The sequence below is a fragment of the Carassius auratus genome, chromosome 47 (genome assembly GCF_003368295.1).
Source record: "Carassius auratus strain Wakin chromosome 47, ASM336829v1, whole genome shotgun sequence".
Taxonomy (NCBI): Eukaryota; Metazoa; Chordata; class Actinopteri; order Cypriniformes; family Cyprinidae; genus Carassius; species Carassius auratus.
In genome coordinates, this window is record NC_039289.1 from 4,621,709 (window position 1) to 4,646,150 (window position 24,442).

The window sequence follows — 24,442 nt, forward strand, 5'->3', positions numbered from 1 at the left end:
TAGGGGAATGGTTTGTTGATCAAGAGCAAACGAGTTCCGAGTTGCCTATATGTTTTTTGATGCTTCTAATTTGAAAATGTATTGTAATTTTATATATTATTTATTTATTTATCTTATTTTATGTATTATATACAGAAAAAAAGAAGATGTTTATTGTCGTTTTCCTTTGGTTTTCGGAATATTGAGTTTTTGCTTTATTTGAATGACTGTTATGTCGAAATGAGTGACAGTCCGGAGAAATTAACATCCACAAACAAATATAAAACTGGAAAGTGCACTACATAACAACCTACAGAAGTGGCGCAGTGTAAAATAAAATATCTCAGTTAACTTGTAAAGATGCTTTTCACAACATTTTTGCTTTTTAAACGTTGTGTTTCCGCAACTGCTAACTGTAAAATCAGCAGTTTTGATTAATGTTGTGTGTGCAGATCAAGTCCAGCATGAAGCAACACAACTTTCATCAAGTTGTGGATGGCGTTTAAACACCCGATGGACATCCATTGAAAGGATTTACAGATGATCTGCAGTTCTCCTGTCTATGTGTGGACATGGAAGACTTCAGATGCTTCACAAAACACAAGTATGGTCGTGTAACTTCCCCATTTCAGCATGTAGATTAACCACAAGTATTCTGTTCAGTAAAAGATGCATCGCTTTCTTTTCTCAGAAAGAAAAGCATCAGAAGAGTATAATTGGATGTGTTCAAGACCTCAGGGAAAGGTGAATGAAAATATGGTTTAAGCATATTTTAATGCATTCTTTGAGATTGAAAACTTTATTTTGGCTATATTATTTAAAAAAAAAACAGGATTTGAAAAGTATAGGGAAAAAAACTACGCAGGTATGCAAAATGCTAATGCTTAGCAAGCATGCAATCATGTTGTACACACTAAACATGCTTTTGTGCCTTTTTACTTTATTCTTCTCGTACATTAACAGGATATAAATATAATATAAATGCAATAATTCACACAGTTATTAAAATACCCACTAGCGCCCCTTGTGGCAACACTTAGATTGGAATTCAAGAATGCGTTTGCGTTAATATATACTTGCGTTCAAGTTTCTTTCAGGCTTGTTTCTGGGCATTCATTTTATTATAAAGTTCAATATCACATACTACAGTATGGCATCTGTGTGGATTTGCTTTATTAGGTGGTGTTAAAAGCGATATGGCACCGCATTGACCTTTGCGTTAAAAGTTGTCATTCTTGCCATCTAAATGGCTTCTCCTTGTGGCTCATAGATGTATTTACACTGCTGGTATGCCTGTGGTGTTCGATACTCCACAGAAGGAAGTCCAGGGCATTAAGACTGAGATATCTGTCTGCACTTTCATCATTTATTCATAACGTACATTCATGTATGAGTAACATACTTCCTCATTCAGGCCATGCAGAAAGCTTTCTTCCTCATTTCTTTCAGTCAGGAACTGTCTCTTGCTTTCTGTCTCGTGTTATACATGTGAATGCGGGGAATATGTAATTATTATACTTATCGGAAGCCTCATGACTATCATTCTGATTAACAGAATTGGGTTGATTTTAGGTAAAAGATTAAAGATACAATATACAAATACAATAACAACAAAAAAAATATAAATGTTTGTTTATAGTTCTGGAAAATCACTAAAATGACAAAAAAATTGCTCTAGAAAAAGTGTTTTCAGTTTTTAAAATTACTTTAAATATTCATGTGGTAAAGTAACATGGTATCCTCATTTTTGTAAGCAAACCTATTTTTTGAATGAACCATTTGTTTACTTTCATGAACTTTCAGCTGGATTCTGGATTGTATATTAACATAATACTTTCACAGTTTATGCTATACAAATTCAGATTAGAAATGTCAATTTTTAGACTTTAATAGGAGTTAAAAAAAAAAAAGTTTGTCTATGGTAGCCTGTTTACTTTTTTTTTTTTTTTTGTGGCAGAATACAAATTGCGAGATCTAAACTGAAAATTGTAACTAAGCATTTTGAGAAAAAAAAATAAAAAAACTGAACTGTGAAATAAAAAGTCGCAATTCATTTTTCTTTATTATTTTGCTTATTGCATGGTCGAAATGTAAGTGACTCCAATACCAGTAAAGTCTTACTTGTCTTACCAGTAAAGGAACACCCACTGGAGCCCTGTGAGGGACATTTTATTGCGGATGCACACATTTTATTTCACGTCTTCTGAAATGTTGACAACCAACAACCGTTTAATCCCACTGAAAGGCTTGGTGGGGCCAGAACAATTTTTAGCACATTTATCTTGTATGAAATGCATTTTATTAAATATGGTTTCCAAAACACTGCCCAACAATAGCACCGAACCTGTAGCTGACAGCACAGTTTAATCGACACACTCAACTAAACAACATTTATGCACATGATCTTGTCTCTATAAGTAGCCTATTGTGAGAACAAAAGTCTTGTAAGCTCAAAAATACCTTTGTATGCAGTGTAAAACCGCATGCAAGTTTGCACAATGGGATAAGTTAAAATAGACTGCAAAAACCTCAAACTCTAATTTTCTATTGCAGGACTGAAGTACAGCTCCATAGTGTAATTGTTGTTCTAGTCCCCTATTTTACAAACCCACTCACTAAATGAACTGATTCTGACACAAAGTTCAGACTTCATAAGTCTTTATTTGGAAATGCCTGGTTCTTCTCACACAATGGGATAAAGACCATAGCTGGCGATCCCGCAAGTGTTTTTACCATTGCGGATCATTCGCATGTAGCCTCCTTCACCCCATCCTGTTCCCCAACTGAGAAAAGAAAGGAAAAGACAAGATCAGACACCTAGATTGCAACTACCATTCTTTCTTTCTTTTTTTTGTGGGGGGATCTGCTTCACCATCTGATCCCGTAATGGTACCCCAACGATGCAATCATTTTTTTAAGGGTAATGAAAAGTGCACATTAAAACGGGAGCATTGTAGTTCATTGTGTTGTATTCAGTATTTGTGGGGTGTTAATGTACTCATAAACCAAAATGATGGGCGTTCTCTTACCTGTTTTTGATTATCCAGTAATCTTTGCCATTCTCTGAGCCAAAACCAACCACAAGCACAGCATGGTTGAGGTTGTTAGGGTTGCATCTAGATTCCTTGTAGATTCCTAAAATATATTGCCGATAAATGTTTGTGTGTATACACACACATATATCAATCATAATGTAATATTATTCATAATATTAAAATATTTACTTATATATATATATATATATATATATATATATATATATATATATATATATATAATCAATAGTAGTGAAATCTTACCTGAACTGTAGAAGAGGAAACTTATGTGATCTGCATCTATGGCGACAGTGATAGGACCGATGGTTGCCACAGCATCAGCCAGAGCCTGTTCATCTCCAGCCGGGATGAACCTGTAATCACTGATTCTGGCGGCAACTAAACTTCTGTCGTAGTAACAGGGCTGAGAATCCTGAAAAAACACAGAACCGAAAAAAGCACATGCAGATTGGCCGAGTCACGAGAAGAAGAAAAAGTCAAAAAACCAAGACCACTCACCACTGACGTGTAGGGGTAAGTGTCAGAGCTCTCCAACCCTTTATGGATCACATAATCATAGGCATTGGCCATCCAGGCACCACTGCAGCCATATGTGCCGTAAGACCTGGAACAGTCCACCAGCTGCTGCTCGCTGAGGGACACCAACCGTCCTGTCTTCTTGAACACTTGTCCTTCGATGGCTCCTGTAGTGCTAAAGGCCCAGCAAGACCCACAGTATCCCTGAGAAGACATGACGAATCAGTCATTTTAGAATCTAACATGCAGTATAATCATTTTCAACAGAATATGTATGACACTTGGGAATAAGAATAAGCATATCAATTTAAAAACAATAGAGAAACCCACCTGATCTTTTACTTCAGTCACATATCCTCGTGCTCGATAGTCCACATTGGTCAATCCCAGACTGTTAGCATTGACACGGAGCGTTTGTGCAGAGACAGTCTTTCCTCCCCTGTTTATCGGGCCAGAAATTTTGGCGCCCAGCAAGCGTTTATACTCCATCTTGGTCTGAAGATGACAGACATTAGAAAAAACATAATCTTAGACCAGAAATGGTTTCAGTTTGTTTTTTTTGTGGGACCAATTAACCATTAACAAAACTAATACAAAAGTTTCTCATTGTTTATAATTTCAACAGTAATTTTTTTATAACTTTCCTTACAAGATCACCATATTTGTTCATTGCCATGCTAAATGTCGACAAGCCGGAGCGGAAATCGTCGTTGTTTTTCTCAATCATTCGCATGTTGGTCTCCCAGATGATTTGTCTCTGAAGTTCGTCAGTCTGCAGATATAAATTCAATCTTTATGAGAAATACTAACAACAATACAAGGCATAACATACCGTAACAGTATAACAATATCATCATAACAACCACAAACTAATTAAACTACTAAATTGTCTCAAGAGCACAACAGTGGTTCAAACCTTTCATTTATATGAGTTCATATATTAACAGTTCACCCCAAAATTTTAATTCTGGTTATTTTTACCTAATGTACTGTAAGGCCCTGATCAGACAGAATGTGTTTTGACTTTTTTTAATTTAGAAAATAGCAGTGCATTGCTTTTTTTTAATGTTACTAGGACACCACAGAATCAGCTGTCCTGTTAGTCTAATCAAGAATAGATAATCAAATCTTTGGTTTGCTGTTAAGTAAACTGTCATATTAGCAGAAACGTAAAAAAATACAGCTCTAGGTAACCCGCGACAGCCACCAAGAGTTTCTCCTCCATCATTGCAGTCTCCGGACATTCATGCAACTGTAATTTTCTGTCTCCACAATGTCTCTTGCACAATGGAATAAAGGCAAATAATGTCGGACTCTTTTTTGCGCTCAGAGCACTCCTGCAAAAACAAAAGACGCAGCAGGTACTGTAGCTAAAACGTGAGGTTCCCGTGGTGCATAAACAGCGCACAAAACGCTCACTACCGAAAGAAAACAATTTAAAAAAGGCACCTTTCACCAAAAAACAAACAAACAAACAAAAAACACGTTATATCTGATCAGGGCATAAAAAGTGTTTTCTTTCATGCTAAATAAAACTTATAAAACTTATAAAAGATAATTTGAGTTTTTTTTTTATGTGTCTTCGTAATGTTTCCTGTTGCGTTCCACTTAAATAATGAACAATTTTTCATTTTGGGGTGTACTGTGCCTTTAAGACACACCCAGATTGAAATCGACCTCATCATTGTAGGATATTTGATGGAGATTTTTCCACATGCCCCACTCTGAAGCAGCTTCCTCTTCTGAATCTGCTGCCACCTGCAGAGGTCCCCACATCAGGAGAGCAAACACCGCCGCTCTGCCTAACATCGCCACCCAGTGTGCTTGATACGTCCCTATACAAAACACAGTAAATAAAGAAAGCGAGCACAATTTAGTTTACTAAATATTTAAATTACAGGTCTTCAACACTGTTAGGTGTGTTGAAGCCAGCTGGAAATTTTGCAGCACAGTTGGTTCGCCATGAGCAGGGTTGAAGACCTATGATATAAATAAATGAATTTGCTTATAATATTTAAAGAAAGTGCAAAACAAAAAAATGGTTATTTGCTATGTTTATATAATGTTTTATTTGCTATGCTTTTTTTTTTTTTTTTAGTTCTTATTCTGAGACTGATTCACTTTAACAAAAATAAATAAGTAAACAAATGAATAAATACAAATACTGAGCACTAAATAAATAAATATAGTGTTTTGGTTGAGCAATTCAGTTTAAATAAATGTTTTGAGGACCTGAAAGTTTTGTTTTAGTTTTTCATTTCATCACTGATTTGGTTTTACAAACAAACTAATGAATTTAGGTTATTTTCGTTTCAGCGATTTAACTGAAGCAAATATTTTAACAAAATATTTCTAATAAATATTAAAACAAATTAACTTGTTTACGCTATTTATTTACACCAGGTCCAAAACAAGTGTGTGGTTCCTTCCAGACTTACCCGACATGATGCTGCACAGACTCTGCAGGAAGTGTGTGTCTGAGCGTTTGGAGCGCCGTGCGGATGAAACTGAAGCATGTCTTCTGCGTTATATACCATCATGCTGAAGGTGTGTCCATACTGTTAGGACTTGCTATACGTACTATGTCATCCTGCAAGAGGAAACCACTTATTAACAAGACTTAAAACATTTACCCTTAACCAATAACTTCATCAAAAACACTGATGCACCTGCACACGATGCTTTCCGAAATGTTGTCCTAAGAAATCAAATGTGATGGTTCATATGACATCTTTTGGTTTGTTATTGAATATTTAAATGAGGACTGAGTCAGCAGTGTTTTGAATGCCTGACGTGTTTTGTCTGACTTGATTCTTGTTTGGAATATAATGAATGTACTACTACTGACATTATATCCACAAAGTATAGTCCAACAGCAGCGAGGGCCTTTATTACGAGGGGGGTGACTGCTGAGTCATCCGTCTTTCTCAGTCAACAGTGTGTTCTTCGGTGCTGTCATAATGCTGTCATAATTTACCCCGGTTATTACGCTTCATCCCATGATTGCGTCTGCAGCTCATATTTTGAGGATTTTCATTATGCACAGTCTGGTACAGGTAAACAGCATTGCAATTTGCCTTATAAAATTACTTTAGCTTTTTTTTGTACTACAGACTTTAGTTTTATATAGATTGTTTTTATATTATGCATTTCACACTTTAGCCTCCAGTTTATGTTTATATTTATATTTTATTGTATTTTATACTATAGCCTATATTTGTAAACTATAGTGAATGGCCTCTTGGTTTTCCTTACAAAATCACTCGGTCATATGAAATAAAAAATTATAAATATTAAAACATTTTCTTTACTACAGCCTATTTTTGAATATATATATTTTTACACTATAGTCTATTTTTTTTTTTATTCTATTCTATTATTGTGTGTGTTTCACAGCTAATACATCACCACTGTTTATTAACTTATTAATTTTTGTTACATATGTCTAATTGTTTGAGAGGTGCTTCCCCCAAATTTAGAAAAATTAGCACATTTGCACATGTATCTTTTATATTATGAATCTATTAAAAACTAAAGGGTATACATACCCTTTACATACATAATACACAACTTTAAAAGAGAAAACGGAAGAATTAGAAAGAATCAATAAATTATGAATAATTTACTGCCAATTTATAATTAATATGTGATTCTGTAATCCTTTTAAAAAAAGTAACTAATCTGATAATGAGCATTTTAAAATGTTATATAGGCCAATCCAGTTTAAATTTTCGTTAATTAATCAGTCAGATCGGTTTTGTGAACTGTTTAACTGATTCATTGGATAGATTCGATTCATAAGAACCGTTCGTTCACGAATCGAACACACCTACCGTGTGTGTGTGTGTGTGTGTGTGTGTGAGACAGAGAGAGAGAGAGAGAGAGGGGTAGAGGAGGAGGATTCAAGGGAATTTGCAGCTGATGCAGAAGCTGCTCGCTCGTGTTGTTGCTGGCGCGGTTCCGTGAAACACTGCGGTAAATAGCGCCGTATATCCGTCCAGTCAGCTCTTCAGCGGGATGAATGCGCGCCGCGGACGGACGGACGTTATAAAGAGCACAGCGCGTAACGTTACCAGCGAGATGAAGCACGAATGAGATTCTTAGCATGTCTTTCAAGGTAAAGATGATCACTGGTTTTGGTAAAACGTTAATTGTACAGTTTGAATATGCCTTAAGACGAACACGAATAAGCGTTTTACCGACTAACGGTTTATGAGAGTTTTTCTCTCAGTCACGGGCGTCTGTTTGGCCTGATGACGAGTGACTGCCCACCCCACCCTTCCAAAAATCACCATGGTAACCGGAGTTTACGCTAAAATATCCTATAATAATCATATTACATTTGTGTGTGTGTATTTTTAAATTAATGTTATTTTATATATATTGCACTTTTATACAACAGTCAAACAATTATATATATATATATATATATATATATATATATATATATATATATATATATATATAGGAAAGGTAATTCATAAGGAATTAAGAAAAAATATATATATATGTATGTACAACTGTCATTGTTTAATAGTCAATAGTTGTTAACAGTTAATAGTTGTAATAATTGTCAAAATCTTTAATACAAAACATAATTTTAGGCATTTTTATAAATTATTAATAAAATTTACATTTATGTTAATATATTTTAATACATTGGTATATTTTACTTTTAATGTAGTTTTTATTTTTTTTTACATTTAAAATGGGTGTTGTAGAATTAATTTATAATGAACCCCAATGATAATTTATTAATTGTGACCCTGTTGATGAATAATATTTACGCTGATATCGATTCAGCAGTCTTGTGGAAATATGGTAATATGAACTGCATGTTAATGAATGTCCGCGAGGTAATAGTGTGATAGAAATGATGATGGTCTGTGCTCGTGTGTTTTGTTTATGTGTCTGACAGAAGGAGACACCGCTTGCCAACGCTGTGTTTTGGGCAGCGAGGAAAGGAAACTTGGCCTTGCTTCAGCTGTTGTTGAACAGCGGCCGAGTGGATGTCGACTGTAAAGATGGAGTATGAGCTGCTTCTTTCCTGCATGCTTCACTGTTCGAGTGATTGTATGGCATGTAACAATGCATTCTGTGTGTTTCCTCAGTATGGCACTACAGCATTGATGGTGGCTTCATACAGCGGTCATTATGACAGTGTCCGGGAGCTCATCATGCAAGGTGCAGATATTAATCTGCAAAGAGAGGTACACATGCTCTTGTGTCTGGATCATGCTTATATTGCTAGTTTGATGAGATCGTTTTTTAATTGCAGTTGAATTTATTACATTTGTTTTGATTGTATTTAATTAGATTTTGTTATTATTATTGCATTTTATTTTTATGTAATGTCATTTTAATCTAATATATTTCTTTATTTTATTAACTTTATTATTTATTAATTCATTCTTTTTTTGTTTAATTCAATTAGATTTTTATGAAATTTATAATAAAATATATTTATTAAATTTCGTATTTATACATTTATATATATGTATTATTGTAAATGATTATAAAATATATTATTTATTATACTTAATTTGGATATTTTTATTCAAGCATTCATATTATATTTATGCATTTATTTTAAATACATTTTTCATTTATTTGTTTTTATTTAATATAAAATGTTTTTAATCTAATCTAATTAAATTATTTTATTTTATTGTATAATCTAATTAGATGGTTCTTTATATATTTTTTTATTTTTTTTATTTAATGTATGTTATTTTAATCTAATATATTTATTTATTTTATTAACTTTTTTATTTATTGATTCCTTCATTTTATAATCTTTTCTTTAATTAAATTTTCTTCAATTAGATTTGTATGATATTTATAATAAAATATATTTATTTAAATGTTGTATTTATACATTTATGTATTATTTTGAAATGATTATAAAATATATTATTTATTATATTTAATTTGGTTATTTTTATTTAAGCATTCATACTACATTTATGCATTTATTTTGAATAAATTTTTCATTTATTTGTTTTTATTTAATGTAAAATGTCTTTAATTAAATGATTTTATTTTATTTATTATTGTATAATTTAATTATATATATATATTTATTTATTTATTTTCATTTAAGGTAACGTTATTTTAATCAAATGTAAATTCATTCGACATTTATTTATTTGTTAGTTTATTTTGTTCTATTATTTATTTTACTGTATTATTTGATTTATTATTATTTTTAATTTAATGCATTATTATTTTAATCTGATGTTATATCTATATCTATCTGTCTGTTTGTTTTGTATATTATTTTATCTCACTAGCATTTCTGCTGAAATCAGCCAGGCAATAAGCAGCAGTGAAAGCTATTTCTGTCTGAGCTAAATATATAGCTAGAGTGACAGGTTGTTAATAGTGCAGTAGTAGGTGCTAATATTACTCCTCATATGGCTGTGTGAGAGCTCAAGTGTGTTTGTGTTTATAAGTGTGCTGATGATGATGTCACTCTTCCTCCAGACTGGTTCCACCGCGCTCTTCTTCGCTTCGCAGCAGGGCCATAATGAAATAGTCAAGCTCCTGTTTGAATTTGGAGCATCCACAGAGTTTCGGACAAAGGTGTGGCATGTTTTATTGAAGAATGCTGTGAATAACTGTGATGACTGAGAACTGACTGGTCTGTGTTCTCCAGGACGGGGGCACGGCGCTCTCCGCGGCCTGTCAGTATGGTCACTCCAAAGTGGTGGAGACCCTCCTGAAGAACGGCGCCAGTGTCCACGACCAGCTCAATGTTAGTCAACACCTGAGGCCAGGCCGCTGCTCTCTCTCTCTCTCTCTGAAAGCCTGATGCATGCTTGTGCCAGATCCTCTAAGGTTTCTGCTGATTCAGTGTTTAGACTCTGAGACACAGTTTAAAATAAAACATATCCTTGGGAGACACCAAACATTTTCAAAGAATCTGATGGAAATATTATTTGAAGAATTTGCCAATAATGTCATTGAATTTATTTTTTATTTAATGTTATTTTAGTCTAATGTTACATTTATTTATTTTGAATTTAATTTTGATTTAATATTATGTTACTGTAATCTAATCTAATATTTATTTGTGTGTTTATTAATGTTTTATTATTTTCACTGTTATTTTTAACGTAATGTTTAATTTTGCTTATAATCTTTAAATCTAATCTAATATTTATTTAAATGTATCATTTTTCCATTCATTTTATTTTTAATTCGATTTTCTTCTATTAGTTATATTTATTAATATATTTTTTTAATGTAATGTTAATTTAATCTCATGTTATTTTTAAGTGTATTTATTTTTTTAATTAATTTTTTTTACATTTATTCATTTATTTATTTTTTATATAATGTAATATTATTTCAGTGTAAAGTAATATTTATTTTTTTTGTTTGTATTTTATTTTGTCTGATTTGTATTTTATTTAATTAGGTTTTTATTATATTTATCAATTGTTTAGAATTATAAATTACATAAATTTTACATTTATTTTAATTTAATCAAATTGAAAAATTTGATATAATTGTATTTTATGTATGAAAGCTCACATTCTTTTATTCTCTAAATAGCATTTTCATCTGTCCTTTGATCATCTCCTCTTTTTCAGGACGGTGCAACAGCCTTATTTTTGGCATCCCAAGAGGGTCATGTGACCGTAATCCGGCAGCTTTTGTTATCCGGGGCTAAAGTCAACCAACCCCGAGAGGTCTGCTCTATAATCGTGGCTTATGCCTTGTGGTTTGGTTTTGGTTTGCTAGCATGTATATTTGTTCTTCATGTTGATTGTGTTTTCTGTTTTTGGGTGGGGTAAGGATGGCACAGCTCCGCTCTGGATGGCGGCCCAGATGGGACATAGTGAGGTGGTGAAAGTTCTGCTGCTACGAGGAGCAGACCGTGATGCAGATAGAAAAGTACGCTTAAGAAATTTAAGTTGTTTTTTTTTCTAAAAGGTTCCTATTTCTGCCAAGATATTTTATTTTACTTTATTTCATTTTATTATCACTTCAGCCAGGTAGAAAAGAAGCTTATTAGAAATGCATGAAGTGTTTGCCAGTGCCTCATTTATTGTGTGATCTGGGTGCGTGAGTCTCTCATGTTTCTGGCTGAAGGACGGCTCCACGGCTCTGTTCAAGGCGGCACATAAAGGCCACTGTAACGTCATCGAGGAGCTCCTGAAGTTCTCCCCTTCACTCTGCCTTCTCAAGGTATGACAGCATCGTCTGATGTCCAAACAGTCCGACAAGTGGTTTGATTGTGATGGTGTGTGTTTTGCCATGCAATCTAGAATGGTTCCACAGCTCTTCATGCCGCTGTCATGGGTGGGGATCCAAAAACAGTTGAGCTTTTGCTGAAGGCGAATGCTGATCCAGCTCTAGCCAACAAGGTAAATTTGAGACATGGATTATAACATACCAATCCACACCACTCAAATATAGATCTTTTATTTAATTGTATTTTTTAATAATATATAATAATATACACTATAATATAATAATATACACAATTATTAAATTATTATTTCATTTATTTATTTATATATATATATATATATATATATATATATATATATATATATATATATATATATATATTTTTTTTTTTTTTAATTATTATTATTATTATTTATTTTTTTCTTATTTGTGTAATTTATTTTATTATCCACAATATTTTCTCCATATGAAATAATGATATATAAATTATTATAATTTATTATTATGTTTTATATTTTATTAATTGTTTTATTTTTGCATTATTAGTAGCATTACTAGTATTAGTAGTATTAAATTGTTTAAATATTATTCAATATACATTAATATAAATTGTATGTGTGTGTGTGTGTGTGTATATATATATATATATATATATATATATATATATATATTGCACTAATATTAATTTACATGGACAACTTGCAAAAATATTTATTTATTAAATTTTTATTTAAATTATTTTATGTGTGCGTGTATAAATATATATTACACACACAATATTTGTGGAATTTGTCCATGCAAATTACCATAGGAAAGATCCTTTTATTATAGGTATATACAATTTAAATGTTTTGTCTAAAATTTGTAGTTTACATGTTGACCAAAAAATAGTTGCTTGATGTCCCTCTCAGTGTTTTATTGTTCATATCTAGCTCTGCCATCTACTGGTCATGTGAGCGTTTCTGTATACTGAATGTATTGCAGACAAATAGCTCAAAATATGATAAATGCTCTATCTAATCTAATCTAATCATAAAAGCACATGATAATATGGTTTCATCTGACACTTTTGCAGAACAATGAACTGCCGGAGGATCTGACGAAGAACGAGCGCATCCTGCGAGTCCTGCGTCTGGCCGCGCTGAACGGAGCGAGTTGATATCTATTGGGTTCGCTCTTAGCTCTCTGCTGTCTTAGTTTTTAAGTTGTTGAAAAACAAATGCACTACATCCTCCTGAGAGAGGAGAAATCCTGTAACAGCTTTCCTGTCTCATACAGCCGATGTTATAATGGTGCTTGCTTGCAACAACACAAATGCACTGAAAAGCAGAATTGCATAATGTTGTAACATGATGTAATGTCATTAGCATAAGCATTTATTAAATTTGTATGTTTTGTAAGAAGCAGATTATGCATTTTGTTTAAACAAATTAAATGCTTAAAAATGAGTTTATAAAATTAATAAATTATTTTTATTTTATTTATATTATTTTAGTAGTGTCTTGTAGCCTGCAAATATATTTTAATTTTATAGCATGTTTTCATCAAAAGAGATGATGAATCAGTGTTTGTGCCATACGACTACAACAACAAAGAAAGGAAAACTTCACAAAAAAAAAACTCAATACTAATTCGATAAAACACTACTCTTGGCTCTAGTAGTTTTTCTTGCCAGATTTATTTTCGTCTTAAATGTAATGTACACTTTATTTTCTTTAGAAAAGTTTCAATATTAGCATTTTGTTTGTGAATGAAGAGTGTTAAACTGTGTATATAAAACAATAAATGTGCACAAAAATGCTGCTTTTTAAATGTCTTTCATTTAATGAATGATTATGAAAATCATTAGATGATTTTTTAAAATTTGATTTGAATTTTATTGCTTGAACAAAATTTTATTATACTAAATTTTATTTATTTATAAACAGTACCTCTTTGCTTTTTGATGTGTTTTTTTCTTGCCATATTTGTTTCTAACTGACATGCATTTTGGACTTTATATTTAATTTATAACATTTTATCTAGCATTTTGTCTGTGTATGAAGTGTGTTAAACGGTTTATTTTTCCAAATAATAAATGTAGTCGAAAATGCAGTTAATTATTTTTAAATATATTTATTAAAACGTGAATTCATATTTTATTGTATTCTGTATTTCATTATTATCACTTACAAATATTCCACTTTTATTTTTCTTTTATTTCATACATTACTGTCACCATATTTTACATTATTTGTTTCAGTAAACTCGAATTGCTTCAGTTAAAATTGCAGTGGGCGTGTCCTACGCGTGGTAAAGGTGTGGCTCATCGATCGTCACTCGTGACGTCACTGTAAACACTGAACGCGGAAGTGCAGGAGATACACAGATTTACCGACACACATCGAGATTCTGCTACGCATTCATTTAAAAAAAATGTATACATTTGAATTGTTCCAGCAGTAACACATTATAAGTTCACCTTCAAAACACCGGTCAACAATGACGAATGTCAACTTACAGGTAAGAGACTTTACGAGGGGTATAACTGCCATAAAAATTACCTTTTTATGTATTAAATGTAATATGCGTATTATTTATGATTTGTTGTACTTTTTCTGCTCTATTTAAACGTGTGCTTTGACAACATACAGTTTAAAATGTACTTATATTGTTGTGGTTTTTAATATATGAATCGTATAACCGGTAAACATTCAAATGTTCGTAATATTTACGAGGCTTGTTAAATTTTTTGATACATACATAAATGTAAGAAAGTACATCTTAACTTATTTGGTACATTGTAAAGTTTTTTTTAACCCCTGTATGTATTCATCAGCCTGTCCTTAAACTGGTCTAACCAGTTATCCGTACATTACACCACACTATAACATAATCTTCTACAAAACAGACAGTCCTACACAGATTTAATTCGGATTTCAGGTTTGAAACATTTTAACCTGATCAAGTGATCTATATATGGACAGACAGTATTGCATTTGATTGTTTTATTTTTGTATGCAGAATCATTTTATTACCAATTATTTTTATTTATGTTATTCCCAAAATGTGAAATATTGTACAATATTAAATTAGACTTAGCAAGAAAAAAAAAATGCTGTTTCTTTTCCCTTTTTAAATGTCTCTTCTTTACCTGTGCTCAATAGAAAGCCATTGATTTGGCAAGCAGAGCCTCTGAAGAGGACAAGGCCAAAAACTACGAGGAAGCCCTGCGCCTCTATCAGCATGCAATCCAGTATTTCCTTCATGTGGTGAAGTGTAAGAAGCCAAAAGCCACTGTTTATAAACCTCACTTACATTTTACGTCACTTTTAAATATATTTATATTTTATTTTTATGTTTATTATCTATAATTATAAATTATTAGTACATCAATATAAAATATTATTAATAGAATCTCATAAAACATATCTTGTTTTAATATACACATATTTTATATATATATATATATATATATATATATATATATATATATATATATATATATATATATATATATATAATTGGATTAATTAATTCATTGTATTATTTTGATATATGTATATATTTAATATAAAGGATTGTGCTTTATTAAATTTTTTTAACATGGATAAACAGATGGATTGTTATTATGTTTTTATGTATTGAATATTTGAATATGTTTAAAAAAAATCCTGCCTATATATATATATATAAACTAATAGTGGCACTTTTTAATGTTTTGTGGTGCAGATGATTGTAATTTATTTTATGGGGAAAATAATCCATAAACAAATAAAAGCACAATTTAATGTTTAGATATTTTTATGCTGCAGATATTTTAAGTGTAAAATAATATTTAAATTATTTTTATTAGGTAGATTATTTAATAGGTTTACAATTTTATTTATATTTGTATACTACTGTCTTTCATGTCTTACATTTATTCAGTGCTTATTTAAAAACGCAATTATTTGAGCAAAACATCCATGACCTAATGATGGCATGTGTTGATTATTATTCTGATACTTAATGGTGCAGATGAAGCTCAGGGGGAAAAGGCCAAGCAGAGCATCAGACTGAAGTGTGTCGACTATCTGGACCGAGCGGAGCAGCTCAAGCAGTACCTGAAGAAGAAAGAGAGCGCGCCGCCCTCCAAACCTGTCAAAGTTCCCCAGTCTGATGAAAAAGGGTGAGAGGATCTACTTCCTACTCGATCGGCTAATCCACTTCCTGTTACACAGAGTAAATAAAATGTTACATTTCATCTTGTACAGGACTGATAGTGATGATGGCGATGCGGAGAAGAAGAAATTCCAAAATCAACTCCAAGGTACAACATTTTGGGTTAAAAACACACTTTTTTTTTTTAAGTATCTAAAAAAGAAAAAAACATGGATTTGCATGCTTTCCAGGTGCTATTGTTATGGAAAAACCCAATATAAAGTGGGACGATGTTGCTGGTTTGGAAGGAGCCAAAGAGGCCCTTAAGGAAGCAGTCATCCTGCCAATTAAATTCCCTCATCTTTTCACCGGTATGATGGGTTTCATGAATTCAAATGCCTGAAAATGTTTTTCTGAAGTGTGCTGAAGCTCATTGTTATCGACAGGGAAACGCACTCCGTGGAGAGGGATTCTGCTCTTTGGTCCTCCAGGAACAGGAAAGTCCTACCTGGCTAAAGCAGTGGCTACTGAGGCCAACAACTCCACGTTCTTCTCCATCTCTTCTTCAGACCTGGTGTCCAAGTGGCTGGGAGAGAGCGAGAAGTAAGTGCTCTTCAAATGTAAAGAGGGAAATACATTTAGAAGTTTCAGATGTTTCTTTGTTCTCAGCATGTTTTGTTTGAACTAATTCTGTCATTGTCTGTTAGGTTAGTGAAGAATCTGTTCAGTCTGGCTCGAGAGCACAAGCCTTCAATCATCTTCATTGACGAGATCGACTCCATGTGCGGCTCGAGAAGCGAGAACGAGAGCGAAGCGGCCCGCAGGATCAAGACAGAGTTTCTGGTTCAGATGCAAGGTAAACGCAAAGCTGGCGATAGCTTTATCGCAACAGCAAATTTCTTGTTTTGTCTGGGTCTCATTTGGCAGGGTTTTAATAGTTTTGAAAAAAAAGATTCTTACGTAGGTTCAATTTCCCATTTAGTTTTAATTGTTCAGAAATGTTTGATATTTTGTTTATATTGTTTATAAATTATTAATTTATTTGATATATAATATTATAATAATATGATCCATCCGTCTATCCTTTCATCAAACCACTTTTCCTCTATTGTGTTGCTGAAGCCTATATAATGTCAATAAATCAAATTCCCTCACATATTGTAATTTGTTTTTTATTGACGTTTTTTCATTGCTTTTTTTTAAGACCAACATTTATTGTTATTCATGTTGTACAATTACTGTGAATGAAAAATGAATAATATTCTTTTACAGATTTTACAGAATATTTTAATAATTTATTTTGACTTATTTCGATTTTTTGGCAGTCAAAAAAAAATCACATTTAAAATATTTGTTGAATTTTGATAATATTCATATTATCACATATTTATTTAAACATATTTTGAACATATTTAAATATATATATATATATATATATATATATATATATATATATATATATTTACACTACATTTTGTAAAAAAAAAAAAAAAAATTGTTCATAGCATTTTTATGTTCATGAATTAAAATATTGATTATACCTTAATTTTCCCAATCTATATGCTATTCATAAATTTATAATATTTTCCAGATAATATTTATATTACTTTTGACACTACTTTCTACATAGATTTATGTAATATTATAATAATTTAATAATGTTATAAAATAATATTATATTGAAGTCCTTTATTTTTATTTAATATTCTATTTACCATTAGTTTTCTTCAGCGTTTTAAATATTTATAATATTATTGATTCTGAACGTAATTTTCTCATTCTCGCAGGCGTAGGAAGTGATAATGAAGGAATTCTGGTCCTTGGAGCGACAAACATCCCCTGGACACTGGATTCTGCCATCAGGAGAAGGTGCGTCATGCAAATCCAGAAAAATTCTCATGGCTTTAAATGTCTTTAAATGCATTGGTTTATTATTGTCTCATGGTTATAGGTTTGAAAAGCGCATCTACATCCCTCTTCCTGAGCAGCACGCTCGCTGCTCCATGTTCAAGCTGCATCTCGGCTCCACTCCCAATAGCCTCGATGAAGCTGACTTCATAACTCTCGGGAAGAAGACCGACGGCTACTCAGGTGCCGACATCAGCATCGTCGTTCGTGACGCCCTCATGCAGCCCATTCGCAAAGTTCAGTCCGCGACCCACTTCAAAAAGGTACAGAATTACATTTCTTTTTTTATTGCATGGTGGAAACAAGCTTCCATAGGTTTGTACACCTAGAGAAGCGTTTAATCGTACTCTCATGTCTGTTTTATCAGGTCAGGGGAAATGCATGGAACAACCAGGATGTTGTGGTTGATGACCTGTTAACGCCCTGCTCTCCAAACGACACAAGTGCGATCCAGATGACCTGGGTGGATGTAGCGAGCGATAAACTCCTGGAGCCGATAGTCAGCCTGGTAAGTTTGCAGCTAGTGCGGGAAACAAAAGCTGAAGTCCCAGAGCTTGTTTTGACCTTCTTGTCTGTGTCTCAGGAGGACATGTTGAAGTCACTCGAGAAAACCAAGCCCACCGTGAACGAGGAGGATCTGGTGAAGCTTCAGAAGTTCACTGAGGACTTTGGTCAAGAGGGATGAATTTTTGCCGGATTCATGTGGCATTTATTTATATTTTTTCATCAAGTTTACAAAGCTCCGTCTACATATTTTTGGTCAGTCTTTAATCCTGAGATTTTTTTGGGGGGTGTCACATTTTTGTGAGCCTTCATATTATCCTGAACACAACCAATCAGCACTAACAGCCATTTGAAAAATATTATAACAAAAAATCCTCTTATTTTTAAAAGGTTTATTGCAAATGGGTCATGATATTTTTACTTGGACTTTTTTTTTTTTTTTAAGTATTTGTATTTATGTTGGTCACTTGTGCCTTAATGGCTGGTTACTTAGTGCCAAATAAGACTTAAAATCACTAGCATTAACCTTAACTCTCGAAATCAAAGACGACCAGTGAGCTGTGAAATATATGAAATATGTGAATACTTGTTTTGGGTATAAAGAGCTTTCTTTGTCATCTCTAAAGTGTTTATTTTGTTCTACTTTGTTTCTCTCCTGTAAATTAAATATATAAACTACCTCTAAATTGCGGGATTCTCCTTTTTGTTGCTTCATGTCTTCATGTATTGTACACATAAGGTTCTAGATAGAAATCGCAAACGGACAAATAACACTAATGCAACGTTTTCAGTTTACACTTACAAAACTGTGTCCACTGGTGTATAAAACACTACGTTTTATTTATGTCATTTGCAGTGTTTCTTATTAAAAGACTGAAAACTGAAACTAAATTAGTGAACTGACTCGAATCACAAGACATCTTATTTTTAATAGTTTAGAACAAAAAAACAATTATGTGGGTACGTATTAACAAGTCAATTATTTTCTTGAGGTTCAAACAGCAAAGCAATAAAGAAAAGTGCTTTAGTTATATAATGCATTAGATGACAAATGTTTTGTGAATCACTGCTCCATTTAACTCAAACAAGGAAGTGGAGTTAAACTAAACCATGGCCTGAAATCCACTGATACATGTTCTATACATTAAACAATTATCTCTTATACACTCATGATTATACATGTTATGTAAACTCACCAAAGTCAAAGTACAGTAAAGTATAACTGTAAATCCAACCGATCACATCGATCCAACTTTTCCCTGAAGTTTCCCTAATCGCATCCCATCACAAACATTGTGAATAATAATTGTGCTACTTCATTTAAAAGATTTTGTCAAGAGAAAAACACACACAAACAGGAATCGAGACAAAATCAATCACATTTTTCAAAGAAAATAAAGCTCAAAGAAAGTGTCACTCCATAAAAAAGGGAAGAACACACACTTGATGACACCGAGTGTAAATAAACACAATAAAAGGAGTTAAATGAAGGCTGCCACAAAATACAAAGGCAAAGAAAGGAAAAACTTGATAAAGGGGGAAAATAGATTTAAGAACGCTCTCTTTACTCTTTCCTGAATAACATCAAAATCCCCATCAGAGTATTGATCATGTTTCATCAGTATTTTACGAGTTTTTCTGTCAAACTAGATTTAAATGAATTTTTCGCACAAAAAACGTAAATTCTGTCATAATTTACTAAACCTTACATTTTTCAAGTGAACTATTCATTTTAAACAAAAGGCAAAGAACGGAAATTGTAGGGATGGACTCTCTATAATTCCTGAATAAAATTGCAATTGCAGTCACAGTATTAATCTGCATTATTACACGTTTTCTTGTCAAATTATATGTAATTTCTTTTTATTATTATATTAAATAAATAATGTCCTGGGTGTAAATCCATCTTTATAGTATCCTGAACATCTTGTTACAGGATTTTTTTTTTTTTTAAACTAAGATTATGACCGAATTTTCATTTTTGAGTGAACTATTCCTTTTAAACGAGACCGTCACAAACATATTTAATTCAACACTTTTTTGGCTTTGCAGCTACCAATGAAACTAACATTCATTTCATCAAGGCCTGTATCATCATTAGTATAAATACGACCCATTTTTATACTCAAAATCAGACACCTTGTGTTTCTAAACAGCAGCTGATCTTTAAACCTCACTGATTAGCATTATTTTAAGACAAGCCGCCAAATTTTTAGTCTACATCTTTATATGCTACAGATTAAATTTTATTTAAAATTAATTTTAAAGTTGGTACCTAATCCAAATTACATAAACTTTGGTACAAAGACAAATACAGAAAGGTAAATGAATATTATCCCAGCCCGGCTACATTATCAGACCTGCGATTTACGAGGCGTAAAGGGAAAGTTAAAGCAACACTGGAAGGGTTTTCTGCACTGTAGGTCAGGTGGGGTTGGGCTGGGTTCACAAAAACACATTAGAATACGGAAAACAGGGAGCCGAGGGCCAATCCCGTCGCTGCACCAGCCAGCATCCCCAGAGCAACGTCACCGGAGTCCTCACGCCGGCGCTCCTGCACTATGACATGGTTGACGCCAGGTGCGTATCCCCCTAACAGAGACAAATAACAAATGTCAATCAAACTAAATAAAAAACAAATGTCAAAGGTCAAGCAACTTCCGGTTACCTTGATAAAGATACGGGTGGGCTACTGCATACTGCTGCCCATCTGCTGAGTAGACCATCTGTGTGGCATAAGGAGGAGGATGAGGAACATAACCGCCATATCCATCAGGATAGAAAACCTAGATCAATTTAGAAAGAAATTAGGGGTGCATGATTTATCAGAACCAGGTATCATTTTTTAATTGGCATACGTATATTGATTTTTTAAAAAAATCTGGATGCTCATTACATTTAAATTCTTTTTTATAAAATATAATTTATGTATACTTTCTTTTAGTTATTTATTTTTTATTAAATTAAATTATTTGTTTTATGATTCACATTATTGTATTACAATTATATTATATTATTTATGTAAATGTTATTTCATAAATATTTTTAAATTATTTTTAATTTCAAAATATTTAATTTTTAAATGATGGATGCTCATTACCCCTATTTTTCGATTTCAATTATTTTGTTTTTATTTGTTTAAATGTATTTTTATTTTATTTTAATAATTGATTTTATTTTTCATAAAATTATTATTTCCTATTATATAATTATTTTTAATTAACTATTATTGTTCTTTTATATTTATTTGGTTTTTCCTACTATGTAGTTACATTATATATTATGTTTAATAATTATAAAAGTTAATTTAAAAAATTTAATTACATTATAACATGATTCAGAATATTTAACATTTTAATTGTGCATGTTCATTTTTTCTATGCTACTTATAAATTAAATGTGTGTGTGTGTGTATAAATATTTATACATAAAATTTATTAAACAATTGTTTTATTTAAATATTAAAAATACACTTTCATACTTATAAGTTATAATAAAACAAATGTATTATACATTTAACATATCACAAAATTACAAAAAAAATTTTTATAAATTACAATTAATTTAGATAAAATAGCACAGAATTATAAAATTAGCCATAACATAACATCCTGTTTTCATCAAGTAGTTCATTTCAAGCAGTCTTTTGTCGGGATTTTGATAACATTTTTATAGGAGCCAATGCACTTTCAAGCATTGCTTGTAAACATAAGCCGTTGTCAATTCTTTTTCGTCAAACAAGTTTATGATCAAACAGAAATGACAAAGTCAACATCTAAAAAGAGCTTTAAAACACAAGCAACGACATAAGCTGGATATCCAAGTAAGAAAATATTCTTTTCTGTAGTAATCTGATACATTCATGTTCCTTTAAATATATTACCTGTGGAGTTGGGTTTAACTCAGAATAGGGTGGAGGAGCTGATGCCACGATGTCCTCGGCAAAACCAACCTGAGGATGCTGCGCAATCTACAAAACACACCAACTCATGTCAGCAAATGCCTCTGTAACGCTTCTGAAATCAGTTCCAGAAGCTGCGCGACAGGGAAGGTTAAATGTGAACGTGTTTTCCCGCTCAAACTGCATTTGTGTAACTCACAGTGTTGAGTCTAGCATCCTGGAGAGACATGCTCCAAGCCCTTTGCGAGAATACACTGAGTTAGTATCAAAAAATCAGATCTTGAAGCACACATTGTGAATATTAGTAACAAATCTGACTCACAAAGCATCGTCTGAACTGTCTGCGCAGATGCTGATGACCCGACCGTCCCGGCAGACGATCTGCAGGAGGGAGTCTTTGCTCTTGCCTTCAGGCGGCATGAGATCTGGAAATAAATCACGAACAACAACAAAACATGGAGACGTTCAAGTTACATACTATTCACTTTTTCATCCTCTCTTTGTCAAGTACTACATCAAAAGGCGCTTTTGAAGTTTTTTTTTGCATCTTCTGCATTTCAAAAGCAGAAGGAAAGACAGCGGATGAAGACTAAAGTGTGCATCAGTCCCACCTCTACACGCGCTGGCGTTGCGGATGTTAATGCAGTCCACCTTCATGTGGATTTCGTCCTCCATGTCCCGCCGCTGCTGGTCATCGTAGAAGACCAGACGTCCATCTGACCAGAGGTCAAACCAGTTCCTCTTCCAGCGGCGCAAGAAGGTGCCTGATAAACGACAACATTAGATTCTAGAATTACATTTTAATTACTTTTTGTAATGATAAAATTGTATTATTTTGTTTTAATTACATTCTAAAACAATTTAAGCACAAGTTGTATTTTTATATATATATATATATATATATATATATAAATTCAATTATTTAATAATATAGTTTTTTTTGTTTTGATTATAAAATAGCAATTAAAACATGGCTAATATTAAACTTTGACTAAGTTAATATTAAAATAATTTACAAATTTATTAAATTTTTAAACAATTGTATGTATATATACATATACATATACATATATATATATATATATATATATATATATATATATATATATATATATAATTTTTATTATTTTAATATTAATTTAGTTAAAGTTTAATATCAGCCATGTTTTCATTGCTATTTTATAAACACAACAATAAACACAATATTATAAAATAATTGCATTATAAAATGAATCAACATTTATTTATATTCTTCATATCACAAATGCATTATAAATTGATTAAATTCTAATATATATATATATATATATAAATGTAAAATAAACAAATTAAAACATCGCTTGTAAATGTAATCTGACCTTTACAGTTTAAAAATGTCATCCTCTACAAAAAACAAAAACAAAAAAAACAATCTTTAAAACAAGAAAAATAGAAAAAGCCAGATTGTCAGCTCACAGATTGTTTTGAGACACAAAGTTCAGCTGTATTTCAACTTCCGTTTAAATCTCATGACAAGATAACTTAAGCAGAGGAAATGACACAGTCTGCTGTAAAGGATAAAAACGACATGCAAAAGTAAACAAAAATAGCCCTTCAATTCAACCTCAAAGCTAAATGTTTCGCACAAGTTGCTTGATGTATATTTCAAAGGATTTAAATTATAGAAGTGTTATTTAAACTTTCATAAGAATTAGAAAGAACGTCATAAAATGCTTAAAATCTGCATTGGAAAGCCCAAAATAACTAAAACGAAGGATTTAAGGTCATAAATATGGAGTAATAAACACTCACTTTGTCTGTGCAGCCATCCGCTCTTCACAAACGCCATCTCCAATAAACTCACTACCTAAACATATCAAAACAATTCATTTAAAGCCTATCGATACAATTTTTATGTATACAATATTAAACTAAGCGCATATGGGTGTAGATATTGCGTTTTTTTTTAACAGTAAATACAGTTTAGCGGTTGAACTTCGCCTGTCAGTTTGAGAGTTAGCTTGCGCTCGCGGCGCCGTTGTGCTCAAATCGACGACAAGCCGACGAAATACGCATCCAGAGACATCCCAAAACAACTAAAAACATCTTGGAACACTGTACTTGTTATATCATGCCATATTAAATAGATTAAATGAGTGAATCTACCCTCTTTCGGTGTGTTGATGTCTGAGGTGTCTGCAACTAGCTGAGTGACATCAGCGTCAGCATCAAGGAGTCTCAGCTCAAGTATAGGTCTCTGCAGGAAAGTAATGGG

General features: G+C 32.2%; 4 protein-coding genes and 1 long non-coding RNA gene across 6 annotated transcripts; 3 read left to right on the top strand and 2 right to left on the bottom strand.

Moving 5' to 3' along the window:
- Window positions 1-437: 437 nt before the first annotated feature.
- On the top strand, window positions 438-6,042 carry LOC113064853 (uncharacterized). The gene is made up of 3 exons (XR_003278902.1): window positions 438-583; window positions 671-723; window positions 5,955-6,042. It is a non-coding gene; the product is annotated as an uncharacterized LOC113064853 (long non-coding RNA).
- LOC113064852 (cathepsin L1-like) lies at window positions 2,556-6,123 on the bottom strand. Of its 2 annotated transcripts, XM_026235815.1 has the most exons (8): window positions 5,990-6,123; window positions 5,229-5,386; window positions 4,201-4,323; window positions 3,882-4,046; window positions 3,534-3,755; window positions 3,279-3,447; window positions 3,009-3,114; window positions 2,558-2,762 (listed from the first exon to the last, which is right to left on the bottom strand). In XM_026235815.1, the coding sequence occupies exons 1-8, from the start codon at window positions 5,994-5,996 to the stop codon at window positions 2,663-2,665; spliced, it is 1,050 nt and encodes a 349-aa protein (XP_026091600.1). In that variant the 5' UTR covers window positions 5,997-6,123; the 3' UTR covers window positions 2,558-2,662. The 2 variants fall into 2 exon arrangements, with proteins under 2 accessions (XP_026091601.1, XP_026091600.1); XM_026235816.1 differs by lacking the exon at window positions 5,990-6,123 and having other exon boundaries at window positions 2,556-2,762; window positions 5,213-5,317.
- A 1,305-nt stretch (window positions 6,124-7,428) lies between these two features.
- On the top strand, window positions 7,429-13,373 carry LOC113064855 (ankyrin repeat domain-containing protein 29-like). The gene is made up of 10 exons (XM_026235819.1): window positions 7,429-7,668; window positions 8,470-8,580; window positions 8,663-8,761; window positions 10,038-10,136; window positions 10,210-10,308; window positions 11,150-11,248; window positions 11,355-11,453; window positions 11,652-11,747; window positions 11,828-11,926; window positions 12,829-13,373. Exons 1-10 carry the CDS (start codon window positions 7,657-7,659, stop codon window positions 12,910-12,912), a joined length of 897 nt encoding a protein of 298 aa, XP_026091604.1. The 5' UTR covers window positions 7,429-7,656; the 3' UTR covers window positions 12,913-13,373.
- Window positions 13,374-14,097: 724 nt separating this feature from the next.
- Window positions 14,098-18,959, top strand: LOC113064854 (vacuolar protein sorting-associated protein 4B). Its single transcript, XM_026235818.1, has 11 exons — window positions 14,098-14,255; window positions 14,900-15,011; window positions 15,753-15,903; window positions 15,989-16,044; window positions 16,127-16,246; window positions 16,322-16,478; window positions 16,583-16,731; window positions 17,663-17,744; window positions 17,827-18,046; window positions 18,151-18,291; window positions 18,367-18,959. The coding sequence occupies exons 1-11, from the start codon at window positions 14,235-14,237 to the stop codon at window positions 18,466-18,468; spliced, it is 1,311 nt and encodes a 436-aa protein (XP_026091603.1). The 5' UTR covers window positions 14,098-14,234; the 3' UTR covers window positions 18,469-18,959.
- Window positions 18,960-19,196: 237 nt separating this feature from the next.
- Window positions 19,197-24,442, bottom strand: LOC113064856 (pleckstrin homology domain-containing family B member 2-like). The gene is made up of 8 exons (XM_026235820.1): window positions 24,334-24,442; window positions 23,980-24,034; window positions 22,800-22,952; window positions 22,511-22,613; window positions 22,388-22,427; window positions 22,171-22,257; window positions 20,956-21,073; window positions 19,197-20,879 (listed from the first exon to the last, which is right to left on the bottom strand). Exons 2-8 carry the CDS (start codon window positions 24,014-24,016, stop codon window positions 20,746-20,748), a joined length of 672 nt encoding a protein of 223 aa, XP_026091605.1. The 5' UTR covers window positions 24,017-24,034; window positions 24,334-24,442; the 3' UTR covers window positions 19,197-20,745.

Excerpts from the sequence above, each read along its gene's own strand:
- LOC113064856 (XM_026235820.1), bottom strand. The coding sequence starts at position 24,016 with ATGGCGTTTGTGAAGAGCGGATGGCTGCACAGACAAA. Across the intron at positions 22,258-22,387 it reads AGGATGCTAGACTCAACACT|ATTGCGCAGCATCCTCAGGT; the intron begins GTGAGTTACACA and ends TGTGTTTTGTAG. Across the intron at positions 21,074-22,170 it reads AGTTAAACCCAACTCCACAG|GTTTTCTATCCTGATGGATA; the intron begins GTAATATATTTA and ends AAATTGATCTAG.
- LOC113064854 (XM_026235818.1), top strand. The coding sequence starts at position 14,235 with ATGACGAATGTCAACTTACAG. Across the intron at positions 16,045-16,126 it reads ATTCCAAAATCAACTCCAAG|GTGCTATTGTTATGGAAAAA; the intron begins GTACAACATTTT and ends CATGCTTTCCAG. Across the intron at positions 18,292-18,366 it reads TGGAGCCGATAGTCAGCCTG|GAGGACATGTTGAAGTCACT; the intron begins GTAAGTTTGCAG and ends TCTGTGTCTCAG.
- LOC113064855 (XM_026235819.1), top strand. Across the intron at positions 11,249-11,354 it reads AAGTCAACCAACCCCGAGAG|GATGGCACAGCTCCGCTCTG; the intron begins GTCTGCTCTATA and ends GGGTGGGGTAAG. Across the intron at positions 11,748-11,827 it reads CTTCACTCTGCCTTCTCAAG|AATGGTTCCACAGCTCTTCA; the intron begins GTATGACAGCAT and ends CATGCAATCTAG.
- LOC113064852 (XM_026235815.1), bottom strand. Across the intron at positions 3,115-3,278 it reads TTTCCTCTTCTACAGTTCAG|GAATCTACAAGGAATCTAGA; the intron begins GTAAGATTTCAC and ends AATATATTTTAG. Across the intron at positions 2,763-3,008 it reads TACTGGATAATCAAAAACAG|TTGGGGAACAGGATGGGGTG; the intron begins GTAAGAGAACGC and ends TTCTTTTCTCAG.